Here is a 24,024-nt window from a genome sequence, read left to right as displayed (position 1 = left end):
AATTTTGTGCTTTAAACGGCTGTAGAGGAGAGAGAGCTGCAGATAAGGGGGTACAACAAATGCAGGCGGATTTGCTTCGTCTCTGTGTATCACCTGAGGCCAGTCACTTCACTGAGAAGATATAAGGAAGGGTTTTACAACCACTTAAAATTTTTGTTTTCACACATGCGCTGGCATAATTGCAGTGCAAGTACCAGGATCCTTGGTGTGTAACCTGATGGATCCAGTATACTGATGGGTTGGGGGGGGGGGGGGGGGCTCACGAGAAAGACGTCAAGATGAGCAAATAAAGGTGACTAAACCCAGTTTAATGATCTGTGCTCTCTGCCCAGCCTGCTGCGTTTATAGCTGTCTGGTTTGCATTGATAAGGAATAGGTGGATGGTTGATTGTGTCCTGCAGTAAATGTTACATCATCATTTTCCATACAGAGTTCAAAGAATCGTTATTGATCCCACAATGATACAAAGTAGACCAGACAGGGAAGACCCCACCACCCAGGGAAGAGTCAGCTCTGACAGGTTTTCCTGACACCCAGAGATAAAAAGGTGAGGGGGGAAAGGAAGCTCCAGCACACAGCCTGTGATTGTCAGCCTCAGCTCTGTTCCTGTGTTGCTGTGTGAAGGGGATGTGTCTCTCTCTTCCCTCTAGTCAGCTCTCAGAGCGCTTCTCACTCAGCTCTACAGAGTGTAACTTCAATTCTCCCACCTCCTTTTTCTGACAGCTCATACAAGCTTTATAAATTCTGGACTTTGAATGACTGTAGAGGAGGGTAGACTGCAGAACCATACCGGTGCAACTTATGTAGGAGTATTTATGTAGGACCCTCATGGGGGAGGGGTCACTTCACTTGGGGTATGTAAGGGTTTGCAACCACTTTAATGTAACCAATTTTGAAGAAGGATGTTTCTGACACCGGCCAAATGCCCGGCAACTGATAGACCCAAAAGAGGGGATCGAGCTTAACATCTTGGGGCATGTGGTTGTATTCTCTAAGCTGCATGCCACCTCATGCTTTTCCCAATGAGACCCCCATTAAGAGGACTTAAAGAGTAACTCCACTTTTGTTGAGAAGAAAACAACCCCCTGTGGATACTCTGTACATTGCAGGGATTTTAACCACCTCCCGTCCGCGCTATAGCTGAAAGTCGGCTGCAGCGCGGAGCCGCGGACCTAATTTGCTGGGTGGGCGTCCATAGACGTCCTCCCGTGTTCGAGCGGCCTGCGCGCCCCCTGCAGGGCGCGTGCGGCGCGCTCTGTGATCAGCGAGTCTATGATCCCGACCCCTTGCCACGTGATCAGCTGTCAGCCAATGACAGCTAATCATGTGATGTAAACAGAGCCGGTAATCGGCTATTTTTTCTCTAGTAGCGTGAGGAAAAAAAAAGAGCCGATCACCGGTGGCTGTGAGAGGGACATCGGTCCCGATCGTGGAGAGCCTCTGCAGAGGCTTCTGTGCCACCTACCAGTGCCCACAGTACCACCCATCAGTGCCCACAGTGTTACCTATTAGTGCCCATAGTGTCACCTACCAGTGCCCACAGTGTCACCTATCAGTGCCCACAGTGCCTCATTACCAGTGCTGCCTATCAGTGCCACCTACCAGTGCCCATCAGTGCCACCTACCAGTGCCCACAGTACCACCCATCAGTGCCCACAGTGTTACCTATCAGTGCCCACAGTGTTACCTATTAGTGCCCATAGTGTCACCTATCAGTGCCCACAGTGCCTCATTACCAGTGCTGCCTATCAGTGCCACCTACCAGTGCCCATCAGTGCCACCTACCAGTGCCCACAGTACCACCCATCAGTGCCCACAGTGTTACCTATCAGTGCCCACAGTGTTACCTATCAGTGCCCACAGTGTCACCTATCAGTGCCCACAGTGCCTCATCACCAGTGCTGCCTATCAATGCCACCTACCAGTGCCACCTATCAGTGCCCATCAGTGACATCTATCAGTGCCACCCATCAGTGCAGCCTCATCAGCGAATATCAATGAAGGAGAAAAATTACCCGTTTGCAAAATTTTATAACAAGCTATGAAATTTTTTTTTTTTTTTTTTTTCAAATATTTCTTTGATTTTTGTTTGTTTAGCAAAAAAATAAAAACCCCAGTGGTGATTAAATACCACCAAAAGAAAGCTCAATTTTTGTGAAAAAAACTATAAAAATTTAATTCGGGTACAGTGTTGCATGACCGCGCAATTGTCATTCAAAGTGTGAGCGCTGAAAGCTAAAAATTGGTCTGGGCAGGAGGGGGGTTTGAGTGCCCAGTAAGCAAGAGGTAACAAACCATATAGGAGATTCCATGAAGATGGCGTCACCCTTTAAGTAAAAGCAGAGCTCAGGCCAAGGGTTTTCCTGTTCTGCATCCAGGACCCGCGGGGACTAATTATGGTTGCCCGTGTTCACATGGCACAGCAGCCAGGGCGGAAGGCGGCACAGTTACGGTTCCTGTGTGTGAATATTATCGCTCACCTAAAATAACTTTTTCAGTTTTTAAGTCCTTTGATATAAAACGCTTCTTGATACAAACAAGTTCAGACTTGAGCTCCTTCTAATCCTCCAATAATATTTTAATCATGAAGCCTAATAATTCCCTTTGAAGTGGTGCACGAATCAGATCAGAGAACAGCTAGCGGAACTTTTTTTATCCTCTCGGGGGACTACAAGTCTTAGCATGCACCCCAAGATTTGGAACCCATCAAGCTCTGAAGGAAGGCACAATGGGGATTGAGTTACTAAAACTGGAGCGTGCAAAAATCTGGTGCAGCTCTGCATAGAAACCAATCAGATTCCAGGTTTTATTGTCAAAGCTTATTTGAACAAGCTGAAGTTAGAAGCTGATTGGTTACTATGCACAGCTGCACCGGATCCTGAGTGCTCCAGTTTTGGTAAATCTCCCCCCACTGTGCTTTATTGTCACTGTGCCGGCAGGGAAAGTGTTACTCCAGATCTTTTCTTCTTGTAGGGTTCTTCCTCAGATCTTTTCTTCTTGTAGGGTTCTTCCTCAGATCTTTTCTTCTTGTTGGGTTCTTCCTCAGATCTTTTCTTCTTGTAGGGTTCTTCCTCAGATCTTTTCTTCTTGTAGGGTTCTTCCTCAGATCTTTTCTTCTTGTAGGGTTCTTCCTCAGATCTTTTCTTCTTGTAGGGTTCTTCCTCAGATCTTTTCTTCTTGTTGGGTTCTTTCTCAGATCTTTTCTTCTTGTTGGGTTCTTCCTCAGATCTTTTTTTCTTCTTGGGTTCTTCCTCAGATCTTTTCTTCTTGTTGGGTTCTTCCTCAGATCTTTTCTTCTTCTTGGGTTCTTCCTCGGCCCTGCTTGTCTGAGTCGAATCTTTAGTGTCAGGCGCTGGCCTTTGATATAATCTGCCTTTGATCAGCCAAACGTTACTAAAGACTGCTCATGTTGACTACTATGGGCTCTTCTCAGGCCGCTACCACTAATAAATGTTCAAACACTCCATTTCCAGGATTAATTCTGAGGGCTCCCAGAGTGGCCTCTTAGGATGTTTATACAGGAATTCACCTTACTGCATCTTCCCTTTACAAGGGGGAAGGTATGTGACCTCATCTGTGCCGGATAAGATAACAAGACAGTTTGTTTGTTCTCACCAGGTAAAGGAGGTAAAGGCTGCACACACACGATCAGAAAATCATACCGCTTTCGAAGCAAATGTTTGACCATTCTTCCAGAAGCACATTTGTGAGGTCAGGCTTTGATGTTGGATAAGAAGGCCTGGCTCGCAGTCTCCGCTCTAATTTACCCCAAAGGTGTTCAATTGGGTTGAGGTCAGGACTCTGTGCAGGCCAGTCAAGTTCCTCCACCCCAAACTCGCTCATCCATGTCTTTTATGGACCTTGCTTTGTGCACTGGTGCGCAGTCATGTTGGAACAGGAAGGGGCCATCCCCAAACTGTCCCCACAAATTTGGGAGCAAGAAAAAGTCCACAATGTCTTGGTATGCTGGCGACGTAGCCTCCTTGGCGGTTTTCCCGAGTGTGGCTCGGGGTTAAAATTCAGGACCATTAGCGGTAACCCCGAGCCACACTCGGGATTACATCGCAGGATCCTGGTGCCTCCTTACTTACCTTGTCCCCGGGATCCTGCGATGTCCCCCGCAGTGTCCGAGGGCTCCGTCCTCCTCCGAAGCCTCTCCGTGCCAGGCTCCGTTCCCTGCGAGCGACGCACGGGGGCGGAGCCTGGCGGCAAATTTAAAAAAAAGTCAAAATCATAACACATACAGTACTGTAATCTTACAGATTACAGTACTGTATGAAATGATTTCACATCCCTTTTGTCCCCAGTGCTTTGGCCCATGCCCTGCATGCAGTTTTATGTGATATATACTGTTCTTTCTGCCTGGAAACTGGAGATTGTCCATAGCAACCAAAAAGTGTCCCTTTACGTCAAAAGTGGCTTTAGACCAGCTAGAAAACAGCGATAGTAAATTAGAACACTTGCAGAATTGAGCGATAGTGAATCGTGGGGAAATTTATTTTATTACTATTTATTTTTATTTTTTTTAATTATTTATTTTTATTTATTATATTATAATTTATGTTTTTGTGTTTCAAACTTCATCATACCCGGGATATCTACTAGACTCTGGTTTGGACAGATTTAAGTGTGTTATTGTTAAGATTTACAGACCTACAATATAAAACGCCAAATTTCCATGCAAAATAATTGTACCGCTTTCAGCACCTAAAATCCGAAATAATCATACCGCCAGGGAGGTTAAGAGTTCCCTTTACTAACACTAAGGGGCCAAACCCAACCCCTGAAAAACAACCCCCCCACCATAATCCCCCCTCCACCAAATGATTCGGACCAGTGCACAAAGCAAGGTCCATAAAGACATGGATGAGCGAGTTTGGGGTGGAGGAACTTGACTGGCCTGCACAGAGTCCTGACCTCAACCCGATAGAACACCTTTGGGGTAAATTAGAGCGGAGACTGCGAGCCAAGCCTTCTCATCCAGCATCAGTGCCTGACCTCACAAATCTGCTTCTGGAAGAATGGTCAAACATTCCCATAGACACACTCCTAAACCTTGTGGACGGCCTTCCCAGAAGAGTTGAAGCTGTTATAGCTGCAAAGGGCGGAGCCAACTCAATACTGAACCCTACGGACTAAGACTGGGAGGCCATTAATGTCATACCGAATGGTCCCGCTTCTGTCGGATTGACTGCAGTAAACACGGGCCGAATGTCGGCCGGCTTTTGTTGAAGCGGCCAATGCCGTTCGACATTTGGCTCGTGTACTAGGCTTTACACTGTAAACATTTCGTTAGCATGTCGATTTTGAGGGCGGGCAAACTAAGCAGATTGATCTTCAGTTTTAGCTTGGAAGAGCACATTGCGTTCGGTTGAATATTTTCGTCTCGCTGATTCCGGATCCCCTCCTTTTTTTTTTTATATCACATTTTCACCTTGAAGATTCATAATGCGCAAATCAGATTTCTGAACGATCGAGGAAGACAGACTGTAATAAGCCGAGCATCTGCTCAACAGATGGCGAATCAGTGGCTTATTACATTATGTTTAACAGGTCTCCAAATGGAATCGCTTAATTGTTGTCAAGAAAGCCGGGCACTCTGTCTTCATTCGTTGCTGCCGGTTCATACACACAAATGCGTGATGTCAATCTGCACCGGATCAATCGTTTGACGCGGAAATACTGCCACCTTCTGTCTTGTTTTATTTACTTGTTTGTTTCTCAACAAACTACCGGCGGCCTCAGTACAGTCCTCGCTGTAGAGGTCGATGAGAATCGGCGAGCATGCTTTTTCATTTGTGTGATTGTTGCTGGTCGTCGTCTTTGGAACACCAGCTGACGGGGGAAATCAGGCTGTCTAAAGCCTTCTTCACGCTGCTAAAATATGAGAGATGTTGGAGAGCAGGACTGAGCGCCACAGGGTCAGATTTTTAGGGCCCATTCAGATTGATGCGTTACTATAGGTTTACTATACTTTAGGTTGGACTTGTGTCTTTTTTCAACCTCACCTACTATGTAACTATGTAACTATAACAAAAGTAACTAATAAGCAATACGCCACATGCACTGCATGCTTATTTAACCTCTTGCCGACCTGGCACTGTTAGGCACATTGCGCTGTACTTCCTGGTTTAGCAGCGTACACATTTAAAGTGCAGCTCCACCCAAAAGGGGAAAGCTCCGCCTGTCTGCCCCTCCCCCCCCTCCACTGCCACACTTGGCACCTTTGTGGGGGAGAGGGGGCATTGGGTCCCTGGTTTTGACAGGTATCTGCTCTTACTTCTTGCTCACTTCAGCCCTCCTCCCCTCCTGCAGCCAGCCCATTCACAAAGCGCAGCGTGATTTGCGCATGCGCAGTAGCAAACTTCTGTTTTCCCTTTAGCCAAGATGCGAGGAGCAAGCACCCGAGAGCCGATTGACGAACCGGATCGGGTGATGTCACCTCTGAATGCAACAGGTAAGTGCCCTAATAGGAAAAGTCAACAGCTACACTATTTGCAGCTGCTGACTTCTTACATTTTTTTTTTTTTTGGGGGGGGGGGGGGGGGGGGACTCCTCTTTAACCCCTTGATGTTAACCCCTTGCCAGCCAGTGTCATTAGTACAGTGTACAGTATTATCACTGATCACTAATGACGCCACCAAGCTTCTAATTCACTCCCTGCTCATCTCTCGCCTCGACTACTGCAGCTCCCTTCTCATTGGATTACCTTTACATAGACCGTCCCCCCTTCAGTCCATCATGAATGCCCCCCACCCCAAAAAAATTTAATAAAAAATACCATTAGCTGATGACACTGCTTGGAGGGGAAATTTGAGAGCTAGGGGTAGAGGATTTGTGCTAGGACGGGGAAATGTTTGAACTGGGGGGGGGTGAAGATTTTTGCAGGGATGGAGAATTTCAATAGGGGGCAGATTTGTACTGGAGGGGGAATTGATGCTTGGGGGTAAGCATGCCGATTAGTGCTCCTTTTTTTTTGGGGGGGGGGGGTTGCTGACACAGAATGCTCATACATCTGGGGGGGGCACACAAATTACCCTGGGCTCTGGATGACCTTGTCCTGGCACTGATGGTGAGCGCTGCCCCCCTAGAGAAGTGTGTTAGTGGCCGGTGAAAATATAGTGGGAAAAGCCTAAAAAAAAAGAAAACTATTGAACTCCCCACATCTAAGGACTGGTAAGCTTACATTTTTCTTCCTGGGTTTAGATACCCCTTTTTTTTTTTTTGCATGTCTATATCCCTTTAAAGGGATGAGGTAAGGTGGGACAGGAAGGGATAATATTTAAACTTTGTGTGAAGTCCCGCCAAGGATGTGTGAAGTTGGCAGAGAATCCAGTAGGGAGGATCCAATGGGAGAGAACCTGCCCTGTAATGAAATCTGATGGCTCCGAGGCTAAAATTACCCCGAGTATCCTGACACATAACCCCCCCCTGTCCTCCAGAGCCCGGGGGCCCCCACAGCCTCGCACTCCTCTCTCATCTCTCCAGGCCCCTGCCTGTGTGCAATGCCCGCAAGCCTGAGATTTTGGGTGCCGGAACGGAATGGGAGTAAAATTTCCTTCAATCACTATAAGAAAGTAAGATCTGCATGTTATCTGTGTGTCTCATAGGAAGTGGTGGGATGTCCGGAGGCGGTGGAGGGGCTGAATGTTCTTTCTGTACTTTATACAGAATATTTCTCTTCTGGTGTCGGTGTTTTAGATACATTTGTTGTTGTTTTTATTTCTGTTGTTAAGTAAACATGAACCAGTTGTGATTTTTGTTTTTAAACAGCATAGAACAGTGACACCCCCCCCTCCTCAGCAACCACTCAAAAATCAGTTTGCATTAGTCTGATTTGACCAGCTTGAGAGGTCATTTCTGATTGGTTGCTCTAGACCACACATTACCAGTAATGTTGTATATTTAGCATTGACTGTTTACTGCTGATGTACACCCATACCTGTTCTGGAAATTTACATATTTCAGAATCTTATCATGTGTCAATGTACAGTAGACAACCTGTTGGGCTCGTCATGGCACCATTTGTCGGTCCATGGCATGCTGTTATATGTAGTCCACCGCCAGGTGGAGCTGCACGATTCTGGCCAAAATGAGAATCACAATTTTTTTGCTTAGAATAAAGATCACGATTCTCTCGTCTTTCACATTATACAAAAAAATTGGGCTAACTTTACTGTTTAGTTTTTTTTTAAATTCAATAAAGTGTATTTTTTTCCCAAAATAAATTGTATTTGAAAGACCGCTGCGCAAATACAGTGTGACATAAAAAAATATTGCAACGACCGCTATTTTATTCTCTAGGGTCTCTGCTTAAAAAAAAAAATAAATATATATATATATATATATATATATATATATATATATATATATATATATATATATATATGTTTGGGGGTTCTATGTAATTTTCTAGCAAAAAATACTGATTTTAACTTGAAACCAACAAGTGTCAGAAAAAGGTTTAGTCTTTAAGTGGTTAAACTTCCCTCATTTACAGACCGAAGTTCATTCCTATGATCTATCTAAAGAACAAAACGTTACAATGTTTATAGTTGGTGCAGCAGAGGAATCTTGTGAAACTTGGCAGACTCCCTGTTTTGTTTTTTGTTGTTGTTGTTTTTTTTTGTTTTTTTGACAGTTGTCGGCTTGAGCAGAGAATTCTCTGTATAGAAAGAATCAGGAAAAAGCTTTGTTAAAGTAAACGTTTGTGTTTTTAAAAAAACAACAAAGGAAAAAAACGAAAAAAATAACGAACCCCAAACACAAACAATGATATACCAGGTTAAGGTGTCACATTAGACACAAACATTGTTATTGCAGATCCCCTTCACACTGGAGGACCGATGACCCGGGTATAATCAACATCGCCAATCTTGTCTCCAAATATCTCCCAAACCTTCCTCTCCGCTCCTCCCAAGACCTCCTGCTCTCTAGTTCCCTTGTCTCCTCCTCCACTGCTCATCTCCAGGACTTCTACCGAGCAGTGGCGGCCGGTGGAAATTTTTTTGAAGGGGCGGCAAACAGTATACCCCCCCCCCCCACCAGCGGCTTCCCCTGCTCGGCGGTGGCGGCCTTTCCGTTCTCCTGCTCTCCACGGGTCATCACGGCGTCGGCTTCCGTTATCTCCCTCCTCCTCGGCGGCCAATCGGGAGTCTTCTCTTTAAGGCCAATTGGAAAATGGGTTCAGCTTCTGATTGGCCAGATCAGTGTTACAACAGCGAATGTTCATTTGCTGTTGTAACACACCTGGGCGGGCTCCGGTCGCACTCTCTACGACCTGAGCCCACCCTATTTTGAAGACTATTAGAGCCTCTGCTTCTAATCAGGTGCTTCAAAAAAAAAAAAAAACACCACCCACCGCTGTAATTCATGTGCCCGGCGTCCTGAAAGGGGGGTGGCTGCGGCGGCCGTGGATAGATTCATCCATTATGCATATAGGGGGGTGGAATTATAGAGGGGGTGGCGCCGGCCTCTAATGGCCGGCGCTGCTGCCCCTGAGCCTCTCCCATCCTCTGGAACTCCCTGCCCCAATCTGTCCGGCTATCTCCTACTCTCTCCACTTTTTAGGCAATCTCTGAAAACTCCTCTCTTCAGGGAAGCCTCTCCTACCTTCACCTAAAAACTGAATCTTTTATTTCTCCCATCAAGTTCATCCCTCACAGTTATTACATTTTGTTCCACCAGCCCCTCCCTTATTAGATTGCAAGCTCCCAGGAGCGGGGCCCTCCTAACCCTCTTGTTTTGAATTGTATTGTTGCTGTACTGTCTGCCCTCATGTTGTAAAGCGCTGCACAAACACTTGGCACTTTATAAATCCTGAATAATAATAATAATAATAATAATAATCTGCGTAGTCACTGCTCAGGACTGCCCGGCTGTCACTGTAATCCGGTGTTTTCAGATATCACACTATGAACATGAGTCAGCGGGGTCCTTACTAACACCATTTCTGGGAAGCTCCATTGTTAATATGACCTTTCCCTCTTCCACAGGGAGAGCAGAACCCATCATTCCTATTCATGGCGGTGGATTGTGTGACAAGGGGCTGTCAGCTGACAATGGAAGGAGCAGGCTGCAGGCAGTGTGCCCCCTGTACAGGACAAGGGGGGGCTCTGACAGATCTCTGAATCATTGTCATTGACTCCTGAGTCACAGAGCCGCCACTCACTGATGAGCAGAGCCTGGGGAATGTGTTTTCATGCTTTGTTACATGACACCCAGACATGGGGGGGTCATTCACTGTACAGCAAGCTTGTCACACACTCACATCTGACTGCAGAGCCTGGGAGGAGAGCACATTATGGGACCCCAGCAGTTCTTATATCCTATTAAAGTTAATGTACAAGTCTGCATGAATACATCACTGACCTGTCACAATATACCGCAACAGTATCGTTATTTAGGATAGCTGCATCCTTTATAATTAACCACTTCAGCCCCGGAGGATTTGGCTGCCCAATGACTGGGCCAGTTTTTGCGATTCGGCACTGCGTCGCTTTAACTGATGATTGCGCGGTCGTGCGACGTGACTCCCAAACAAGTTTGAGATCCTTTTTTTCCTACAAATAGAGCTTTCTTTTGGTGGTATTTGATCACCTCTGCAGTTTTTATTTTTTGCGTTATAAACAAAAATAGAGCAACCATTTAAAAAAAAAAAAAAAAAAAAAGCAATATTTTTTACCTTTTTTCTATAATAAATATCCCCAAAAATATATAAAATAAACAATTTTTTCCCTCAGTTTAGGCTGCTACGTATTCTTCTACATATTTTCGGTAAAAAAAAAAAATCGCGTGTATTGATTGGTTTGCGCAAAAGTTATAGCGTCTACAAAATAGGGGATAGTTTAATGGCATTTTTATTAATAATTTTTTTTTTTTATACTAGTAATGGTGGCAATCTGCGATTTTTATCGTGACTGAGACATGGCGGATACATCGGACAATTTTGGCACCATTTTGGGACCATTCACATTTATACAGCGATTAGGGCTATAAAAATGCACTTATTACTGTGTAAATGTGACTGGCAGTGAAGGGGTTAACCAGTAGGGGGCAGGAAAGGAGTTACGTGTGTCCTAGGGATGTGTTCTAACTGTAGGGGGGGTGGGCTACGTGTGACACGACATTGATCACTGCTCCCGAACACAGGGAGCTGTGATCAGTGTCCTGTCACTAGGAAGAATAGGGAAATGTTTACATTAGCATTTCCCCGTTCTTCCTCTCCGTGAGACGATCGCTGTACTCCCGGCGGACATCGGGTCCGCGGGACCCGAGCATCGGCACCCACGCCTGCTATCCTGACCTCGCGAGATCACGTACATTAATGTGATTTCGCGCAGTAAAACTGCGGCGGCTGGTCCGGAATCAGTTGATGACCAGGCCATTTTTTGCAATACCGCACTGCGTCGCTTTAACTGACAATTGTGCGGTCGTACTATAAACAAAAAAAAGCAACAATTTTGAAAAAAAAAAAAACAATATTTTTTACATATTTAATATAAATATATATATATATATATATATATATATATATATATATATATATATATATATATATATATATATAATGTATTCATCAGTTTAAACCAATATGTATTCTGCTACTCATTTTTGGTAAAAGAAAAATCACAATAAGCGTATATTGATTGTGTTGTGAAAAAGTTATAGCGTCTACAAAATAGGGGAAAGATTTAGGGACATTTTAATTTATTTTTTATTGTTTTTACTAGTAATGTCGGTGATCTGCGATTTTTAGCGAGACTGCAACATTGCGGCGGACACATCTGACCCTAAGTGACACTTTTTGGTGACCAGAGACACCAATACAATGATCAGTGCTGTAAAAATGCACTGATCAATGTATAAATGTCATTGGCAGGGAAGGGGTTGACACTAGGGGGCGATCAAGGGGTGAAATGTGTTCCCTAGGGAGGTGTTTCTAACTGTGGGGGGAGGGGACTGACTGGGAGAACAGAGAGATCGCTGTTCCTGATCACTAGGAACTTTCTCTCCTCCCCTGTCAGAACGGGGATCCGCCTTGTTTACGTGGTGGGTGCGCACCCGCAAAAGCTAGTGCATGAACTTGCGTACCGGTACCCCCTTACATCAGGGTCCCCATCAGAGTGCCCCCTTACATCAGGGTCCCCATCAGAGTGCCCCCATACATCAGGGTCCCCATCAGAGTGCCCCCATACATCAGGGTCCCCATCAGTGTGCCCCCATACATCAGGGTCCCCATCAGCGTGCCCCCATACATCAGGGTCCCCATCAGAGTGCCCCCATACATCAGGGTCCCCATTAGCGTGCCCCCATACATCAGGGTCTCCATCAGAGTGCCCCCATACATCAGGGTCTCCATCAGAGTGCCCCCATACATCAGGGTCCCCATCAGCGTGCCCCCATACATCAGGGTCCCCATCAGAGTTCCCCCTCCCATCAGGGTCCCCATGAGAGTTCCCCCTCCCATCAGGGTCCCCATGAGAGTTCCCCCTCCCATCAGGGTCCCCATGATTGTTCCCCCTTACATCAGGGTCCCCATCAGAGTGCCCCTTTACATCAGGGGTCCCCATCAGAGTGCCCCTTTACATCCGGGGTCCCCATCAGAGTTCCTCTTTACATCGGGGTCCCCATTAGAGTGCCCCCATACATCAGGGTCCCCATCAGCATGCCCCCATACATCAGGGTCCCCATCAGCGTGCCCCCATACATCAGGGTCTCCATCAGAGTGCCCCCATACATCAGGGTCCCCATCAGAGTTCCCCCTTACATCAGAGTCCCCTTTAGAGTTCCCCCTTACATCAGGGTCCCCATCAGCGTGCCCCCTTACATCAGGGTCCCCATCAGCGTGCCCCCATACATCAGAGTCCCCATCAGCGTGCCCCCATACATCAGGGTCCCCATCAGAGTGCCCCCATACATCAAGGTCCCCATCAGAGTGCCCCCATACATCAGGGTCCCCATCAGAGTTCCCCCTCCCATCAGGGTCCCCATCAGAGTTCCTCCTCCCATCAGGGTACCCATCAGAGTTCCCCCATACATCAGGGTCCCCATCAGAGTTCCTCCTCCCATCAGGGTACCCATCAGAGTGCCCCCATACATCAGGGTCCCCATCAGAGTTCCCCCTTACATCAGAGTCCCCTTTAGAGTTCCCCCTTACATCAGGGTCCCCATCAGCGTGCCCCCTTACATCAGGGTCCCCATCAGCGTGCCCCCATACATCAGGGTCCCCATCAGCGTGCCCCCATACATCAGGGTCCCCATCAGAGTGCCCCCATACATCAGGGTCCCCATCAGAGTGCCCCCATACATCAGGGTACCCATCAGAGTTCCCCCTCCCATCAGGGTCCCCATCAGAGTTCCCCCTCCCATCAGGGTCCCCATCAGAATTCCCCTTTACATCAGGGGTCCCCATCAGTGTTCCTCCTTACTCAGGGGTCCCCATCAGAGTTCCTCTTTACATCGGGGTCCCCATTAGAGTGCCCCCTTACATCACTTGTCTCCATCAGAGGGCCCCCTCATTTATACATTATCTGGGATTGTCTAATAATACAAAACCACTAACAAATCATTCCAAAGCAGATAAAGGGAAGGGATACGTTCAGTAACTGCACAGCTCAGATCCTATTCCAGAAATCCTATGCAGGCTCTGTACTATGGGATGTGTGGTTCCTTCACATCCCGGGGGATGGAAAGTACAGCCCCCCCCCGTCATACAGTTCACACGCCAAGTGTGGCAAATAATGACCCCTCAGATCATTGTGCTTTACACTCCGCCCCCTGCCCGCCGGCCCCCAACATCACATATGACATCACACTTCAAAATATACCAGAAAAATAAAGACACAGAGACTGGAGAGAGCCAGGGATCCCTGCCAGCCGCGTCCGTCCATCTAACTGCTCCTCTGGAAAGGTACAGTCACTGAGAGGACTCATTGGAGTGCAGGTGCCCCCGGCTCCAGGCTCCTTCCCTTTCATCTTCCTTTATGGCACACTCCATGCGGTGATTCATGCCGGTCGCTGGAAATATTTACCTGTAGGTCACTAGACAACATGGAAATGTGCCGTGCCATGGATATATGCTGTATACAGAGCTTAGCTGGCCATAATATGGATTGGAGGAGTCTCTTTACATTTAAAGTAGATGTAAATTCCAACTGCGTACAAGAAACCATTGCCTTTTTTTTATTTTTCATTTTAGAAAGTAATGTTTGTTTTTTAATCCTTGTTACATCTCAGTGCTGCTGATCTCTTGCAGCCTCTTTGCACCCACTTCATGTCTGCATGTACTCCAGCGATGGCTGCGTGGCATTTCTCGGGGCAGGTTTCCTGATGGTGACAGTAGCGTGCCATGTCTGTGTAATGGGCATCAGAAGGGACGCTTCTTTCTGTTAAAAAGCCAATGTGTCTGGGTGACAACACAGAGCGCGATTGGGAGAAAGGGAAACAGCGTTGTCACCCTGTAACAGGAAGTGCCTGAACAAGGCCCTTTCATGGCAGGATCACCGGGGATTAGTATAGTGAGAACTGCAGATTTAAAAAGATTGAAAATGTCTTGTGAAATGATGTTCATATATTTAGTGATGTAAGATATATTTGTGAAGGCGATCTTATTTTTAGTTACATTATAATAATGTAAACATATTTAATCAATGTGTGTTTTACATTATTATTTTACTTTATTTATATAGCATAGAGCCGTAGCCAAAAGTTTTGAGAATTTTCACAAAGTCTGCTGCTTCACTTGTTATGATGACAATTTTGCATATACTCCAGAATGTTATGAAGAGGGATCAGATGAATTGCAATTAATGGCAAAGTCCCTCTTTGCCATGAAAATGAACTTAATCCCATAAAAAACATTTCCACTGCATTTGTGAAGAAGGATTCAGGGCGCCAAGAAAGTCCAGCAAGCCAGTTGATTCAGCTGCGGCATCGAGGCACCGCCAGTGCAGGGGGGGGGGGGGGGGGGGTTGGTGGTGGGGTCACCACCAATGCAGAAGGGGGGGGTGTGGCACCACCAGTGCAGAGGGGGGTGATGGGGGCACCACCAGTGCAGAGGGAGGGGGGCACCACCAGTGCAAAGGGGGGGGGCACCACCAGTGCAGAAGGGGGTGTGTGGCACCACCAGTGCAGAAGGGGGGTGATGGGGGCACCACCAGTGCAGAGGGGGGGGCACCATCAGTGCAGAAGGGGGGTGGTGAGGGCACCACCAGTGCAGAGGGGGGTGATGGGGGCACCACCAGTGCAGAGGGAGGGGTGGGGGCACCACCAGTTCAAAAGGGGGGGCACCACCAGTGCAGAAGGGGGGCACCACCAGTGCAGAGGGGGAGGGGGCACCACCAGTGCAGAGGGGTGTGGGCACCACCAGTGCAGAGGGGGTGGGGGCACCACCAGTGCAGGGGGGGGTGCTCTTTGTGCCAGGAACTGGGGCATCTGGTGAGGGACTGTAACATCATTAAATGTAACCTATGTGATAAGGTTGGTCGCTCTTATAGCCGGTGCCCTGAGGCTTTTCACAATAAGCCAGAGTTGGTAGAGGAATTCTTCCGTCTGGATAGAGAGGAGTCTGGGTTGGCGGAGGTTGTACCAGTGGATCCTAGTGTCTCTGTCCTGTCAGAATCTGTGTCTGTGAGGCCATCTGGGGGTGAGGAGAAGGCTTCTGGAGGACGGCCTGGTGTCACTGGTAGACTTCTCTCCAGGAAAAACATCAGGGACAGACTGATATTCTGCAAAAGGTACAGGGATTGGACTGCTGAGGACTGGGGGAAAGTCATTTTCTCTGATGAATCCCCTTTCCGATTGTTCGAGGGCATCCGGAAAAAACCTTGTCCAGAGAAGAAAAGGTGAGCGCCACCATCAGTCCTGTGTCATGCATCCTGAGACCATTCATGTGTGGGGTTGCTTCTCAGCCAAGGGAGTGGGGGGCTCACTCACAATGTTGCCTAAGAATACAGCCATGAATAAAGAATGGTACAAAAACATCCTCCGAGAGCAACTTCTCCCGACCATCCAAGAACAGTTTGGGAGGAACAATGCCTTTTCCAGCATGATGGAGCATCTTGCCCTAAGGCAAAAGTGATATCTAAGTGGCTTGGCGAATGAAACATCAAAATTTTGGGTCCTTGACCAGGAAACTCCTCAAACCTTACTCCCATTGAGAACTTGTGGTCAATACTCAAGAGGCGGGTGACCAAAAAAACCCACAAATTCTGACTAACTCCAAGCATTTATTATGCAAGAATGGGGGGCGGCCATCAGTCAGGATGTGGCCCTCAAGCTGATGACAGCAGGCCAGGGGAGAATTGCAGAGGTCTTGAAAAAAGAAGGGTCTTCACTGCAAATATTAACTCTTTGCATAAACTTCATGTCATTGTCACTAAAACCCTTTGACACTTATGGAATGCTTGTCATTATACTTCAGTATACCATAGTAACGTCTGACAAAAAGATCTAAAAACACTGAAGCAGCAGACATTGTGAAAATTTTATATTTGTTTCATTCTCAAAACTTTTGGCCACGGCTATACACATGGGCGGCCATCGGGGCTGATTTACTAAAACTGGAGAGTGCAAAATCTGGTGCAGCTCTGTATAGAAACCAATCGGCTTCCAGGTTTTATTGTCAAAGCTTCATTGAACAAGCTGAAGTTATGAGCTGATTGGCTGCCATGCACAGCTGCACCAGATTTTTCACTCTCCAGTTTTAGTAAATTTCCCCCCATAGTTTCTTATTATTTCTACAGGCTGGGTTTCTGGTTTAGTATTCCTGTACAGTGATTGTGTTCTACTGTTCTTCATATCACACAGTAGACTTACCCTTATCTCACCAGTGATTTAGCTGTGTCCCAGACTTCTTGGTATACAGGCAGACAAGGGGGGTAATACCCCAAAATATCAATAAGAAACACCATCTAGAGAATATGTATCGGCAAACATGTTGAATCAAATAATACTCTCAAGTTACATTCAGAAAAAAAACGACTTAAAGTGTGCGCTCAGTGCAAACACACAACAGTCTTCTCTTAAGGCTCCATCCAGATCACGTGCAGCAGGAACGAGCGTTCCGCTCACGATTTTTAAAGCGCGATTATGGATATCCTGCATAGGGCAACCTATTCACTTCAATGGGCTGCCATATGTGCATTTTTTTTGCCCGAAAAGAAGCTCCGGCTCCTTTTTGGGTGACAAGCTTAGTGTGATCTATAAACTCGTGTTTTACAGTGAATGCCGCATGACCATCGTGGCAAAAACACACCGTTTTTGGGGTGCCATTAAAGAATAATGTCACCCAAACGCGCATCGCACGTTCTGCCATGATTTGGAATTGCGGTGGTTCCGCGATTTCAAATTGCGAGAGCATATTTTTAATATGATTACATTGTATATTCTTTTTAGTAGTATTACATTGTATTATTTTAATATTATTACATTGTATTATTTTTTTTAAATAGAATTACATTCTATTATTTTAATATTTTTAATTTTATTACATTGTATAATTTTAGTAGTATTACATTGTATCATTTTTAGTAGTATTGCATTGGGGGTTATTTACTAAAGGCAAATCCACTTTGCACTACAAGTGCAGTCGCTGTAGATCTGAGAGGGACATGCACAGAAAATAAAAGACAGCAATTTAGCTTGCATATGATTGGATGATAAAATCAGCAGAGCTTCCCCTCATTTCAGATCTTCTAATGCTCCATACACACGGTCGGATTTTCCGATGGAAAATGTCCGATCGGAGCGTGTTGTCGGAAATTCCAACCGTGTGTGGGCTCCATCGGACATTTTCCATCGGATTTTCCGACACACAAAGTTGGAGAGCAGGAGATAAAATTTTCCGACAACAAAATCCGTTGTCGGAATTTCCGATCGTGTGTACACAAATCCGACGGACAAAGTGCCACGCATGCTCAGAATAAATAAAGAGATGAAAGCTATTGGCCACTGCCCCGTTTATAGTCCCGACGTACGTGTTTTACGTCACCGCGTTCAGAACGATCAGATTTTCCGACAACTTTGTGTGACCGTGTGTATGCAAGACAAGTTTGAGCCAACATCGGTCGGAAAAAATCCATGGATTTTGTTGTCGGAATGTCCGAACAAAATCCGACCGTGTGTACGCCCTATAAGATCTACAGCGACTGCACTTGTAGTGCAAAGTGGATTTGCCTTTCGTAAATAACTCCCATTGCATCTTTTTTTTAGCATTGTTACATTGTATCATTTTTAGTAGCATTGCGTTGTATCATTTTTAGTAGTATTGCATTGCATTATTTTTAGTATTATTACATTGTATTATTTTAGTGGTATTACATTATATCAGGAATCTCCTGCTGCCTTGCTGTACAAAGTGTTACAAAAAAGGGCCCAGTAATCCAATGGCCTACAATGTGTTTGAAGAGCTTTATATTTTATAGGGGGTCAGCCCAACCTGATCCAGTTTTCGGTGGATGTTGCTGGCTGTAATCATCTCTGGTTTCTCATTTCCAGGCAATGTTTGTTGGGCGGGTTTCAGAGATTTAAGAGAAAAGTGACCTTTTATATGGCTGCCATAAACTTGTTATCACGCTGTTGTCATTGTGTACTTGTGTTTAGTGTGTAAATATTTGTAAGTGCAGTTTACATGGAGGAAATGATAAAATGTCTGTGTGTGTTCCCTCTTATCTCTGAGATCTCTTCAGTCTGGTCAGCTTTTATTTATCTGCAAGAAAATAACAAAGTCTTCCCTCTTCCAGTCCTTTCCTAATCCCTAACGCCTTTATTGTTTCTGGAGATGTTTGCAGGTGTTGTATCCCCCCCCCCCCCCAATAAAACACATTCCAGTGTATTGTCTGAATAGTAGTTCTGCAGTATTTTGAAAGTTATATAAGAATATGTCAGAGCTGTACTGTATAAATGTATAATAATAATAGTGTGTGACTGTGGGGATACATTAGAGTGTGAGCTCCTCTGGTACAGTGACTGATGTGATTAGCTCAGTGTCCCCTGTACAGCACTGCGGTATATGTCAGAGCTATATAAATGTATAATAATAGTGTGTGACTGTGGGGGGACATTAGAGTGTAAGCTCCTCTGATGCAGAAACTGAAGTAGCTGGTTCAGTGTTCTCTGTACAGCACTGCAGTATATGTCAGAGCTATATAAATGTATAATAATAGTGTGTGACTGTGGAGGGACATTAGAGTGTAAGCTCCTCTGATGCAGAAACTGAAGTGGCTGGTTCAGTGTTCTCTGTACAGCACTGGGGTATATGTCAGAGCTATATAAATGTATAATAGTGTGTGACTGTGGGGGGGGGGGGGGGGAGACATTAGAGTGTAAGCTCCTCTGGTACAGAGACTGATGTGACTGGCTCAGTGATCTATGTACAGCACTGTGGTATATGCCAGAGCTATATAAATGTATAATAATAATAGTGTGTGACTGTGGGGGGACTTTTGAGTGTAAGCTCCTCTGATGCAGAAACTGCTGTGATTGGTTCAGTGTTCTCTGTGCAGCACTGCGGTATATGTCAGAGCTATATAAATGTATAATAATAACAGTGTGTGACTGTGGGGGAGGGGATATTAGAGTGTAAGCTCCTCTGGTACAGAGACTGATGTGACTGGCTCAGTGTTCTCTGTACAAAACTGCGGTATATGTCAGAGTTTTAACTGTATAATAATAAGGTGTGACTGTACCAGAGGAGCGTACACTCTAATGTCCCCCCCCCACAGTCCCACAGTATTACTATTGTTACACAGTTATATAGCTCTGACATATACCGCTGTGATGTACAGCTAATATTGAAGCTGCCACATCAATCTTAGCACCAGAGGAGCTTACACTCTAATGCCCTACGTCACAGAGACTGGTATGACAGCTTTAGCATTCTCTGTACAGCACTGTGGAATATCTCAGAGCTCTATATAAGAGCTCTATATAAATATATAATAATAATAATAATAGTGTGTGTCTGTGGTGAGAACTTTAGAGTGTGAGCTCCTCTAATGTATAAAGCTCAGTTTTCTTTATGCAGCACTACAAACTATGTCAGCGCTATATAAATACATAAACGTACAACATAATAGTAACAATAGAATTTTCCATCTATTTATGAATGATTCTTATTACAATTTGCATATCTTATAATTATATAAAAATATGTTACATTTTTTTATTTTAAATGTGGCATCTGGTGGGGGGGGGGGGGGTGCAGAGCCCTCCTGTCTGTTGTCCTATTACCAGCCGGTCTGGTGATTGGGGAGTTTGAAAACAAACACATTAGCCTTTTGCAGATGGAGGGGGGAACGGCTAATCCCCCCAACATAATCTATTGAAAGTGAAGGAGGCATCGAGATAGAGCTAAAATTGCTGCGGCTGAGCCTTCGCCCGCTCGCCCAGCCAGGCTGCCCATTCACTGGCATTCTCTTTGCCTGACGCTAAGCTGTGATGTCACAACGGCTCAATAGAAGAAGGCACCGGCTATTGGAGAAGCACTGGAGATTTTGTAACATGTCCTGAATGTTAATGGGCCCTCTGCTTTTGTTAAATCTCTTCTGCTCTTTTTTTTTTTTTTCTGGATTCTGTCTTAATAATGAGGCTGGAAGGCGACTTTCCTTGTACTTAGGTCTCTCCTATTCTTCACTCTGTTTCAGATTTACACAGACTGGGCCAACCACTACCTGGCAAAATCCGGCCACAAGCGTCTGATTAAAGACCTCCAGCAGGATGTGACGGACGGGGTGCTGCTGGCCGACATCATTCAGGTTGTTGGTAAGTCACATTTCATTTTTTCTTCTTTTTTTTTTTGTGCATTGAAGAACAATCTGCGATTGCCTGACAGACTTCTCAAGGAAGCCGAGGACTTTCCACCACCTGGATAAAGTTTTTTACGGAGAAGCTCGGGACAAGTTCAAACTTGTGTGCGTCTGATCTGACGTCCTAGGGTCACTCCTGGGCTAAATTGGGCCACACACGTTGCAACTTTTATTTATGTTTTTTGCTTTTTGGATATTATCACACAGTATTAGAAATATTGTCCAATTCAAAGGCGATTGCATGTAGCAGATTGTAAGATTATTGCAGCTACCTAAAGATTTGGATTGTACAATTCCACAAACTGTGCAGCTGTACGCAAAATCACATACTGCATGTCAGGTTGTCTCTATATCTGCCAGGTTTTTTTTTTAGGAGATTAGGCAAAGGTTCTGAATGATCATTAAGTGACTGATCTAGGGCTGAAACAACTAATCGATTAATCGACAACTAATCGATTATGAAATTAATCGATTACTATTTTCATAATCGATTAATCGGCCAGTAACATAATGGGGTTAAAAAAAAAACTAAAATGAGCCCTTTATAGTACAAAAAGAGCAAATAATCGCTACTGTAAGTATTACTTTCACAGTTCTACAGTAAAAAAAAAATTACAGTAGTGATTATCTGCTGTTTTTTGTACTATAAAGGGCCTATTTTCGTTTTTTTTACCCCATTATGTTACTAAATGTCTTAGACCTGGTTCACATCTATGTTTTTTTGCAGAAACGCACTACAGTTCATCTACATGGTTTCCTATAGGACACGTTCACGCAAAACTTTTTTGGTTCAATAGACTTCAATAGAGAAGCTGCAGAAAAGCATGTAATGCGTTTTTGCAGCAATTTGTCTTTTTTATTCTGCCCAACACCAAATTGGCCAAAAAAAAGCAGAATGCAAATCGCAGCAAAAACACGTGCACAAAAATCAAAACGCACTGCAGAAACAGATCAAAAGCAAACTGCATAGGCGTGTACCGAGCCTTATGCTGGCCACACGGATCAATTTTCAGAAAAATCTTTGTACATTCGCTGAATGAAAGAATGTTGTTTGACATTTTCACTTGTTTTTAACATTCTGTTTTTAAAATGAATGTCATTTCTGAACGAAAACCACATACACGGTCTGAAAATTCCTTTGACCAAGTTTTCTATTATTTCCAAATTTTCCCATCACTGTGGTTGAAAATGAACATCGATTTGACCCCACTAACGATTAGAAAATCGAACGAACGTTCTTAAAATGACATTATTTGTTTTTATTTTTAATTTAAAAAAATTGATCTCTGATGATTATTTACCAGATTCACCCTTTAATAGTATATACAGTATATCTCCTCTAATAGTATATACAGTATATCTCCTCTGTCTGTTATTCTCAGAGTGGATTAGATATTTTGCTCCCTAACCATATAGTTGGTTATTTATATTTACCACTGCATAGAGATATTTAAGAATAAATTGCCTTTTTTTAAAACTTTACATATTAACTAAAATTATACACCACGCTTTTTTTTAAGGTTATTAACCGATTAATCGATTAATCGAAACAATAATCGGCCAACTAATCGATTATGAAAATAATCGTTAGTTGCAGCCCTAGACTGATCATTGACTCCAGTCCGTCTGAGCAGTAGCAGATATCTAGATTGCCTTGTGATTGTCATCTACTATTAAATGAATGTATTGCTGTTGTTGTTATTATTACAGGTACTTATATGGCGCCGTCAATTTTACAGAGCACTTTTACATATATTATACATTTACATCAGTCCTTGCCCTCAAAGAGCTTACAATCTAAGGCCCCAGCTCACATTCATTCATATACTAGGGGACAATTTAAGGAGGAGCCAAGTAACCTCCCAGCATGTCTTTGGAGTGTGGGAGGAAACCGGAGTACCCAGAGGAAACCCACGCAGGCACAGGGAGAACATGAAAACTCCAGGCAGGGAGTGCCGTGGTTGGGATTTGAACTGACGACCCTAGTACTGCTAGGCAGAAGTACTAACCACTTAGCCACTGTGTAATGATTACATTTCTCAAATGCCTGGGAAAAATTTTCTAACAAAACTCAGAACTAACACAGTTGATCTCTGTATGAGGGCTCCCCCCCCCCCCTCTGTAAGGGTTAAATACTCTCTTTTTTGTCTGGGGCAGTGGATTTGGCCCTTTGCTTGCCTTTATCAGGCCCTTGGGACACTATTCCTTCTACACCATCAATGAGGCATAATTCCTGTCACTAATACCAACAATAGGGGACCGTGACTACAAATGACCCCAACGGTGGGGCACTATTCCTCCCAATGACACCAATGATGAGACATTATTCCTCCCACTGACAAAACACCAATGATGGGGCACTATTCCTACAACTGACCCCAACAATGGGGACACTATTCCTCCCATGGATACCAATGATGGGGCACTATTCTTCTACTCCAATGATGGTGTCTCCTACTGACACCAGTGATGGGGCAGTATTCCTCCCACTGACACCAATGATGGGGCACTACCCCACCCACTGACACCAATGATGGGGCACTACCCCACCCACTGACACCAATGATGGGGCACTACCCCACCCACTGACACCAATGATGGGGCACTACCCTACCCACTGACACCAATGATGGGGCACTATTCCTCCCACTGACACCAATGATGGGGCGCTATTTCTCCCACTGACACCAATGATTGGGAACTATTCCTACCACTGGCACCAATGATGGGGCACTATTCCTCCCACTGGCGCCAATGATGGGGCACTATTCCTGCCACTGGCATCAATGATGGGGCACTATTCCTCCCATTGACACCAATGATTGGGCACTATTCCTCCCACTGACACCAATGTTGGGGCACTATTCCCCCCCACTGACACCAATGTTGGGGCACTATTCCTCCCACTGTCACCAATGTTGGGGCACTATTCCTCCCACTGTCACCAATGATGGGGTGCTATTCCCCCCACTGACACCAACAATGGGGCACTATTCCTTCCCCTGACACCAACAATGGGTCAATATTCTTCCCACTAATACCAATGATGGGGCATTTTCTACTCCCACTAGGCACAGTCCTGCTCGTTCAGTCTGAAGGACCATAAACTGGCCCTTTGTTCAGAAAGTTTGGAGACCCCTGGTGTAGGTGAACAGTAAAAGCAGTTTTACTTATCTTATTCCTCTTAGACTTCCATTTGCCTGACTGGTCCTCCAAA

General features: G+C 45.1%; 1 protein-coding gene across 7 annotated transcripts in view; it reads left to right on the top strand.

The window, feature by feature from the left end:
* The window catches only part of NAV2 (neuron navigator 2), a 634,885-nt gene that overhangs the window by 372,362 nt on the left and 238,499 nt on the right, over nucleotides 1-24,024 (top strand). For 6 of the 7 annotated variants that reach the window (XM_073604037.1, XM_073604035.1, XM_073604040.1 and 3 more), the window contains exon 2: nucleotides 20,646-20,763. In XM_073604037.1, the coding sequence (XP_073460138.1) occupies nucleotides 20,646-20,763 (118 nt within the window). Of the gene's footprint in view, nucleotides 1-7,334; nucleotides 7,578-20,645; nucleotides 20,764-24,024 lie in introns of those variants that run through there. The other variant, XM_073604041.1, reaches the window with a different exon arrangement.

This window comes from Aquarana catesbeiana, linkage group LG11 (assembly GCF_042186555.1).
Source record: "Aquarana catesbeiana isolate 2022-GZ linkage group LG11, ASM4218655v1, whole genome shotgun sequence".
NCBI lineage: Eukaryota > Metazoa > Chordata > Amphibia > Anura > Ranidae > Aquarana > Aquarana catesbeiana.
The sequence above is the reverse complement of the archived record's forward strand: the minus strand, read 5'-3'. Positions and strand labels throughout refer to the sequence as shown.